Consider the following 9916-nt stretch of genomic DNA (forward strand, 5'->3'; position numbering starts at 1 on the left):
TTTAAGAACAGCTGCACTGCCATGTGCGATGTGCAAGTGACAGCTATCAGAATAGCAGACAGCAGTGCAGGATCCATTCCTGATTGTAGATGTGGCAGGGAAAGAAGCCAGACAGCAGGGGGTTTTAAAAAATGTCGTGAAAGAAACAAGAAAGTAATAGGGCTGCTGGGACATGAACCAGTGCATCAAAGGGCACTGAGCAGGGACCCAGAATGCCTTTTGCTCAAACTTCCCCCTCCCCCCCCAAGACCTATCGAGAGCGCTGCACTGTGGGATAGCTGCCCTAGAGCACTGCTCTCATCGGTGATGCAAGTGCTGCTAAGGCAAACGCTCTCTGAAGCCTGAAGAATTAAGTGAGTACACAAACCAGCGCTTTACTTTCCCTGGTTCCCTATTACCGGTGAAACTTACAGTGCAAAAACTCTGCAAGTGTAGACATACCCTAAGTTATAGGTCTGAGTTATTTGTTACTTCCAGGCCATCAGAGCTGATGGAAATAATACTGTGTATCCATATTTAATCACAGGGAAATAAGGGGCATTCCTAATCTATTTATATGAGGGTTTTTCCTGGTGATCTAAGCACTAATGTCAACAAGCAAATAATCAAACGTTCTGTATCTACCATATTTCTTCTGCTTTGGCTTCCTGTACAATTGTGACATCAACACAGTTTTGAGAGAAGTGCATGAAAGCTTTGGGTATATTGCTTGAGTTTCAAATACAGTAGCAGTTTCATATGACCTTTTGTTCTATCTTGTGTTGGCAAGGGCATGGACTAGGTAGTCTGGTAGGTCTTTACCATCTCTAGCTTCTGGGATCCCATGCAGCTTCTCTTTTGTTCACTTACCATGTCATAGAGGTACCGTGCATTTCCTACTGCTGTACACACTGCTGCGGTCCAGCACTGGCAAGTAGGTTGCAACCACTATGCAGTAGCTGACTTCAGGTTTCAAACCTTCTATTTTAACAATTTTGTCTGTTCCTTCATACACCAGTATTTTGTTTTTCTACATATAGGGGGAAGGGGAAAATCACAATCAGTATGCTTCTGTAATAAGTATTTCTATGGCATGGCTTCGTTAAGGACAGCAGCACTGCACAGCCACGTTTAGGATGTGCGTGAGCCAACAACAGTATGTAAATAAAATAATTTATTAGCTTGTAGCATCCAAAAAGACCCTCCGCAAAGAGCTTATTTAGGAATGATAAAGGAGAGCTGAAACACACTAACAAAGGGATAGGATAAAGGTTGGTGACACAATAATAAAGTCATGAATTATTTTCTAAAACCTCTACATTCATTTAGCTATGCACAAGCAAATCTGGAGGGTTAATTCAATTGTAAACAGAGGCTGTGCTAGCCCAGTGAGGGCCCTAAGCAGAAATATTTTTTGCCCTCTCCCGCCTGCCCACATACTAATAAACTTGTTATATAGTCCACGTTAAATGAGAAAGTGAATAAGGGGTCCCCTTGAGCTGGTCGGGGCCCTAAGCAATTGCCCTTCTTATGTCTAGCACCAGCTCTATTAAAACAGGAGGGGTTTGCACAGGCTTACGTAATTAAATTTTTAGAAGTACAATGTGTATATGAACGTGCACTTACTTCATCTAGCATGTTGCTGATTAGAAACACTCGATAGGATAGATCATAATAGTTTGTCATTGGTATCTTGCTGCCTCTTCTCCTTGTATAAGGTGAATTTGGAGCCTGGAGCTTTAATTTTATGGATTTGTTTCTAGGAGTCACATTTACTGATGGAGGTCCTATTTTTGCTACAGTAATAAACAAAAATATGAAAATAATTATAACTGATTAATGCTTACCTCACAGTCCTGAATTGTAGGCAATTGGGGGAAAAATAGACCATCAATTAATTTAATTTGTAATGTTACTATCTTTGTATAGTGGCATCATGCTTGTAAAGCGGTACTTACAGCTGATGGGTTGCTTTTAAGGTTTTTTTTTAAAATAGTGCAAAGTTTTAATTTACAACCATGAGAAATATCAGCTCAAAAGATGAAAACTTGTGAAAGTTTGGTAAAATTCCATGTTGCTGTTCACAAGGTATATTTGTTGTAAGCAAAAGGGAATTTTCATGAGCTAGGACTTTCAGAATTATCTGTGTGTTTGGATTACTCAAAATGGCTACCTTAAAAACAACTGTCTTGCCATGGACATAGTCCTCAGTGAGGACAGGAGCTTTTGACATATTTGAAAAACATTTGGGTTTTTAAATAGCTACGGGTTAAATCTTGTGCCATTCCCAATGACATGGTAAGGCAGAATCAACCCAATGTTATTTCTTTTTTGGGAGGGTGGGTGGAGTCGGAGGGGGAAGGTGATGGAAGGAGGGTGCTGTAGCATCCCCTGGCTTGAAGTGGCTTCCATTATACACAGGGTTTACAGCTTGGTTCAATGGCTCTCAGCACCCCCACTCTAAAAGTTGTTTCACCACCCATGAAAGTGAAACAGGTGAACATGTTTCATCACCCAAGCTACTGTCATAAAATACTAGTCTCTGGGACAAAGCTTAGTCTCAGTCACAAGCAAATGATTAAGGAAAACCTCAGTCCCTTAAATTGTAATGAGGATTGTTCAGTCTGACTGTTAGGATATAGATATTCGGGCCTACCTGTAAAGGCCTATATGCTAAGAATTTAGGTGTATTATTATCACTTGGCTAGTTATAGAGATATAAAAGAAAGAATCAAAATCACTGGCTGCCGGTGTAAGGGCCTTCTCTTACTGTGATAGTCTGAGGCCCTGTTCTTAGGCCAAGGCCTTTGGCTAAGCAGCAGAGGCAGCCATTAGCTGGGAAGCGACCGGTCACATCCTCACATTCCAAACTAGTCACATTGAAAGAAGGTGCTATTGGGCTGTTAGGAATACAATCCTGTCCTGATAGTGCCTATCGCCTCCAGAGAAAGGGAAGTGCCTAGAAGATGTAAAAGGAAACTTAGTTTGATAGCATCCTGTCTGGCAAGAACTCACTTATCAATAGCTGGGATGTGAAATCCTCACTTCTGTATTCTTTTGTCATTATAGTTCCCACTTTGCTATTGTCTGTCTGGATAATCTCTGTCTGGTTCTGTGATTGTTTCTGTCTGCTGTATAATTAATTTTGCTGGGTGTAAACTAATTAAGGTGGTGGGATATAATTGGTTACATAATCATGTTACAATATGTTAGGATTGGTTAGTTAAATTTCAGGAAAATGATTGGTTAAGGTATAGCTAAGCAGAACTCAAGTTTTACTATATAGTCTGCAGTCAGTCAGGAAGAAAAGGGGGGAATGAGAACAGGGAATGGAGATAAGGAAATTGGAATCATGTTTAGCTAAGGGCAAGAATGGGAACAGGTACACAGGTTTAAGGCTCTGTGGTGTCAGAGCTGGGAAGGGGGACACTAAGGAAGGAAACTGGAATCATGCTTGCTGGAAGTTCACCCCAATAAACATTGAATTGTTTGAACCCTTGGACTTCGGGTATTGTTGCTCTCTGTTCATGCGAGAAGGACCAGGGAAGTAAGTGGGTGAAGGAATAAGCCCCCTAACACTGACTCTTACAGATCCATGAGATCAACTGTACCAAACAAAAGTGAGCTAGAAAAGCATGCTATCACCTTTTCTGTTGCTGCTTCTCTGTATATCATCACTAGGATATATACCGTCAAAAGAAAAAGTTACACATTTACCAACTTCTAAATACTGTAAAGCTGTAAACCTACTGTGCCAAAACAAAGGTTCATCTGCTATGAACTTCCCTTCAGACTTGTTCCCCTGGCCCCAGGTGGAAGGAAATGCATTAGCAAGAAAGTTAAGCATGCAATTAGGAAACAACACATAGAAGAGATTGCAGTGCAGTAAAGGATGATGATCCAGCTATACAACAAGCTTTACAAACTGTTCCTTCATTGAAAGATATACTGTGTTCTTGAAGGCACTGAACTTGCACTTGACAGGTGCTGGTGTAGACTACTGGCAGGATGTTCCAGTGTAGCCAATAACTTTTGACTTTCTGCTCCTTTTTTCCATACCTTAAGGAGGACACATTTCCCCCCTTACTCTCAGGTTTCTCGATCCTTTGTCCAGACGTGGCCGTGGTGTTGAATGCTAATGAGAGTGCTTGTTCCAGCTCCATGCCTTTTAGTTATCTTGGAGATACCCGTTTCTTAAGTTAAAGAGCATCAGCCTCTGGTTTCTCAGTTATGTATAGGCAACTAATTAATACTCGTGTGTACTCAAGCTAAGTGGAATTTTGTATAAAGTATTTGTTTTGTAATAGCAGTTTTTTGAGAATGGCGGATTCCTGAGACCTAGATGTCTGATTATTAATGCTCTGTTTCTGAATAAGGTTCTGACACCTGATGTCTGGATAACACATGCTTCGCCCTTGGACTTGTACATCTTTTTGCTGCTCCTCTGCCACACCCTGATTTAGCGAACATATCATCTGCCCACCACCTGGTGCAGATTGCATGGGTGTACTGTACAGCAATACTACACAGCTGTTTTACCCTGCACGGAGAGTCTTACTTGCTAAAGCAACTGAATTTTACTGACCTTCATAGCTCAGAGCCACCTAGGAATCTTTCCTCCCCCCTCCCAAGCAGTTCAACAGTTTCACTATTTCCTCGGCAGCATACTCTAAACAGAAGCATTGAATGTGAGTCGGCTCGGACTGGTGGTAGTTATATATAGTCCAGTCTCTAGGGAAGTGGGCATCTTCCACAAGCACAAAGTGTACCCACTGCCAGCTAGCTCACAGCTCAGTTTTGCTAAATTCACTCTTTCGGCAGAAAAAGGAACTTCCCCATCCTTCTCATGGAATTAACATACTCTGAGATCAATAAGCCAGCAACGTGGAGGAGAACAAATTTGACATAACGTGTTCTTTCTTACTATAGAAACCTTTACATGTTGCTGTAGAAGGCTAAAGACAACAAGCATTTAGCACTGTAGAGGGTATCTTCAGTGAGGCCTCTAATTTTGCACCAGCACTTTTGTGTTTGCTGTCAACTATGAGTACAGTACCAAGGCTGCAAACAATCGCAGTCACAAGCAATAGAGCTTAGACTTCCAGCAACCTATTTTGTGGGTACAAATGTGCATTCAGAACAAAAAAGATCATAGCGTGAAACAAAAGGTATACGCTAAGATTTAAGAATCACAATGTTAACTTGGTCTGCAATGTAATAATAATTTTTCTTTTGTTAAACTTTTAGTTATGAAGTGACTATTCAGAATTACAAGTTGTGGGGAAAAAACAGACATCCCTGGAAGAGGGAGCCCATATTTCTGGATACAGAACGGCTAAACACTTTCAGACTTACTTTCCCTCCACGGAGTAAATCTGCTACTGGTGATCCAATCTGAATGGACTCCAGCTGAAAGAGATTTCACTCTGCCATAATAAGGTTCTCCGATATCAGATGTCTCATGTGTTAGGTCACAAAAAACTTCATGAATACCCCAACATTCTTCTTTATTTTTCCACAGGCTTTGCCCATATCTGTGGAGGGGGAGGAAGGAGGAGAGGGAGAGAAGGTGTAGACTTTGGTAATTTTTGACCATTGGTTTAAAGTTGTGGAGGTTCTGACATTATAGTTCCATATCCAGTTGCTGAGCTGCACCCAAACACCAGATCCTCAGATCTGCCCATGGCAAATAGCTTTTTCATCCAAGTTGATTGCAGGAAAAGTTGATGTCATAGGTGCTTTCTGAAGCGTATTACTGCATTTTTCTAAAGGAGACATAAAACTGAAGTGCTGACCGCTTCTTGTTATTAAAAACCTATCGCACTTTTTTCCCCCTCTAGATAAAGGGTGCTAGCTGCAGCCTACTAGATATTTTTCCAAGTCAGCAAAATCTCAAATTGCCCATCTAAGGCTTCCTGCGGTTCCAATCAGCAAATGAAGTCTTGTTTCTCACTTCCTATTGCTGGGCACTGTGGCTTAAATTTTCAAAAGTGACTAGTGATCTAAGGTGCCTCCATGTGGGATGACCTACATGATATAGATTCATAGATATTTAGGTCAGAAGGGACCATTTTGATCATCTAGTCTGACCTCCTGCACAATGCAGGCCACAGAATTTCACCCAGAGGGAAGGAGCTCAGTATATCTAATAACCAACCCCTTTTAAGGTGTCTCAAAAATTGGACAACTAAAGACTGAGGCACGCAAGCGAACTAGTTGCTTTTGAAAATGTAGGCCAGTGAGATAGCACATTCCACCCCAGAGACAATGAGTGATGAAGATGCTCAGCACATTGCAGGGAGTGACTTGACATCACCCTTTGTTAGGTTCTAAAAAGTCATCTTTTGTGCTCTTTGTAGCAATTGACTAAATCACCTCTTTTGAGGTAACAGAGCACGGCAATTCCCCAAACATAGGAAGGAAGAGAAGAGTGAAGTTTTTCAGTGAAAAATGCAGACTCAGCAGCAGTGAACCCTTTTGCGAATTCTTGTCAATTTCATTGAATGGTTGTGGAGGGGGAAAACACCACATTCTTTGAAGTCAGAATGTTTCATTTGAACATTTTTGCATTCAAAAAGACTGTTTCAAAATTGCACACTACTTTACTAATAAATAATCATAAAACCATTTGAAAAGCTCAAAATTGAAACAAAACCACTTTGACCCAAAACGAATTTTTCTTTGACTTTTCAGTTTGCCCAATATTTTGCAAAGCATTTTCTTTGGGTCAACCCAGAACAATTTTGTTCTTGACTTTTTGGAACTGCCAGTGAACTGAAAAAAAATAAGTTCTTGCTCAGTTTCACTCTCAGCCCAGCTACCACAGGCATAAAGACAAGCAGGAGCTGGGAGTTCCTCACTGTACTTACACTTTGTACTGCACAAAGTAGATGATGTCACCTGTGGAAGCCCTCCCAGGATGCCAATGCAAAGTATTGTTGAAGTTTAATGAGTGAAATTCGACCTTTTGTGGTTTAATTAATTCGTGCAATTCTCGATTTCCTGAAACTAAAGTAATAAAGGATAGAAAGCATTTGTTTTAGACACATACAGAACTAAAGTAGATTAAATTGTAATTTGTGGTATTATTTTCTTTTACAGAATAGTGAATTTAGTGCCAGTAAGAGGGGCCACATTGACATCCTAGAAAATTGAAGCATTTTAAGTCAATTCACAGGCACAGCTACATCAGCAGTTTCTAGTTTCCCCAGTGCCATCCCACCCACGTCTCAACCATAAACTATAGGGATTATTATTGTTAATATTTATTATTTATGCAGTGCCCATATACATGCTAAGGAGTGAGAGGCTCTGTATGCCCATTGAAAATATTAACATCTTAATGGTCAGTCAAGGTTCCATTTGTTGTGCTGGTTTGTGAGGTCAACTCCTGTCCAGTAAAAAGCGATCTGAAATTTACTAGTTTATGCCACATAAGAAACTGAACATTTGTCAGATGGCAACAACAGGGTGGATTTGAGTTAAATCAAATTGATATTGATATTGACACGTTCTTCACAACTCAGAGATGGATGTAGGTTTCATTTTTAGAAGGTACACACTATACATTTTTAAACAGTGATTTATTTTGAAAAAACTTTACAGCTATATCAGAAAATGAATGCTTGTTTGGTTATTTCATTTACTAAAGGTAATCGAAGCAGATATTTATGAAGTCATTGGGAGGTGAATTATCTCCAATTCAACAGGTTAATCATTAATATTTGGAGGATTTTCTTGCCATGCTGTATTAGGAGAACATCACCAGACAGACATTTAAATTGATTTATTTAACTAAAACAAATAACATAATGCATCCGATGAAGTGAGCTGTAGCTCATGAAAGCTTATGCTCAAATAAATTGCTTAGTCTCTAAGGTGCCACAAGTACTCCTTTTCTTTTTGCGAATACAGACTAACATGGCTGCTACTCTGAAACCTGTCATTAAGTGTTCTGGATTTTTTTCTTCAACAACAAACATATAATATTTTAATAAAACAAGCATATGTCCCTCGCTTCTCACATTTATCTCTAGACTTCTTTTCCTTGTCCAAATCTATTCTGCCCCCAACAATCTTCTATTCATTGAACTTTTTGAAACTTTGCACTTTTAGAGAGAGGTAAGGGATTGGCTCTGTGTACACAAATTTGCAGAGGGACAATAGATTTGAGGTCTGTTAATTCTCATCTCTCTATATTATTTATTTTAAAACATTTTTGCTGTTAACAAGCATGTTACCTCTGGAGACACACATCCACATTTCTGAGAACTGCAAAACTAAGCATCTCTGATGGTATCTTCTAGACTGAGCACAGAGTCCCATTGGGTAGATAGAGAGATTAACCTAAATAATCTATACAAAAGCCTATGGAACCCCATAAGATTGGGTCCTTAATTCGTGAACTATTGAAACTCATTTACAAAACTTTTCTTAGACATTACATGAATATATTGTCTCATGCTATAGAATTAGAATTTATAATCCCTATTCCATGATGACAGGTTTCAGAGTAGCCGTGTTAGTCTGTATTCACAAAAAGAAAAGGAGGACTTGTGGCACCTTAGAGATGAACCAATTTATTTGAGCATAAGCTTTCATGAGCTACAGCTCACTTCATCGGATGCATTCAGTGGACATTGATGCATTCCATGATGAGATATCTTTGAGCTATAATGTATCTTAAGTAAAACTATCTTTAGATAGGTTTTTCCCTCAAAAAGCATTTTATCAAAAAAATTCGATTTAAATAAAAAAATTGATTTTTTTTATTAAAAAAATAATAATTGATGTTTATCCACCCTGGGCAACAATTTTCATGCTAATCTGAACCAGTTAACAAGCCTCAGAAGCATCCGATTTCCCTCTTTCAGTGATACAGCCAGACTACCTATTCTAGCATTCTAACAGAATGAACTAAAACACATTGAAGTGAGCTGTAGCTCACAAAAGCTTATGCTCAAATCAATTGGTTAGTCTCTAAGGTACCACAAGTACTCCTTTTCTTTTTACATTAGTTAAAGTGACTGATGATATAGCTATAAAATTATTTTTAATGGGAAACATTTGTCTTAGCTTCTAATTCAGAACCTTGAAAGACAATAAAACCAACCAACATTTGGAAATGACAAAACTTTATACATTTGTGAAAACACCTAGAGATCCTGACTGAGTCATTTGTCCAGATTCATTAAGAAAACCCAACATTGCCTCCACATCAAAAGAATTAGAAGAGTTTACTTACCAGTTACACCAGTCCAAAGCAAATGTATCAATAAGTACAGGGGGTAGCGTTTAATCAGCACAGTTAGAAGAGCAGCTGCATGGATGGAGAGCATCTCTGTAGCTCTTGGTCATATATAACCAAATGTATCACTACTTTAAAAAGGAAGTGTGTGTCGTTCATAAGTATCATTGTTCCATATTTAGTTCCCCTTTCGTTGGAGACCCACACGCCCATTAGCAAGGGTAGGTTTGGTCCCTGGGTGGGGGCAGGAGTTGACGAGACTCTGGGAGGTGGAGGAGCCAAGGTGACATGGCCCGAATTGGGTGTCCCTGCCGCAGGCTCCTTGGGCTTGGACGGGGAAGAGCGATCCCTCTCCGGACTCTTCTTTTTCTGGGGCACCAGGGACTGAGACCAGTGCCTCACAGAAGATAGTCTCTGGGTGGAGCCATGGCGGTGCTGTGACTTCTTGGGATCCTTCCTCAGCACTGGCTCGCGCACCGTCGGCACCAGAGAGGAGGTGCTGGGCGTGGGTTCTCCTGACCCTGGTTGGATTGGGGCTGGAGTGCTGCCTCCATTAAGAAGGCCCTTGAGCCTTTGGATCCTGGTCTTTTAAGATCCTAGGGTGGAACCCTTTGCAAATTCTGCACCTCTCCATCTGGTGGCTCTCCCTGAGATACCATGGACGGGAAGAGTGCGGGTCACTCTGAGGCA

General features: G+C 40.3%; 1 protein-coding gene across 1 annotated transcript; it reads right to left on the bottom strand.

The window, feature by feature from the left end:
- Nucleotides 1-714: 714 nt before the first annotated feature.
- On the bottom strand, nucleotides 715-9317 carry IL22RA2 (interleukin 22 receptor subunit alpha 2). Its single transcript, XM_077811768.1, has 5 exons — nucleotides 9224-9317; nucleotides 6849-6987; nucleotides 5335-5513; nucleotides 1606-1775; nucleotides 715-1009 (listed from the first exon to the last, which is right to left on the bottom strand). The coding sequence occupies exons 1-5, from the start codon at nucleotides 9315-9317 to the stop codon at nucleotides 854-856; spliced, it is 738 nt and encodes a 245-aa protein (XP_077667894.1). The 3' UTR covers nucleotides 715-853.
- Nucleotides 9318-9916: the final 599 nt, after the last annotated feature.

Source organism: Eretmochelys imbricata, chromosome 3 (assembly GCF_965152235.1).
Source record: "Eretmochelys imbricata isolate rEreImb1 chromosome 3, rEreImb1.hap1, whole genome shotgun sequence".
Lineage (NCBI taxonomy): Eukaryota > Metazoa > Chordata > Testudines > Cheloniidae > Eretmochelys > Eretmochelys imbricata.

What these genes read in the sequence shown, in the direction of transcription:
- IL22RA2 (XM_077811768.1), bottom strand. Translation starts at nt 9,317, where the DNA reads ATGCTCTCCATCCATGCAGCTGCTCTTCTAACTGTGCTGATTAAACGC. An exon ending in ATTTACTCCGTGGAGGGAAA is followed by an intron (nt 1,776 to 5,334) that starts GTAAGTCTGAAA and finishes TTATTACTGTAG; the next exon opens with CAAAAATAGGACCTCCATCA. An exon ending in TCAGCAACATGCTAGATGAA is followed by an intron (nt 1,010 to 1,605) that starts GTAAGTGCACGT and finishes CCCTATATGTAG; the next exon opens with AAAAACAAAATACTGGTGTA.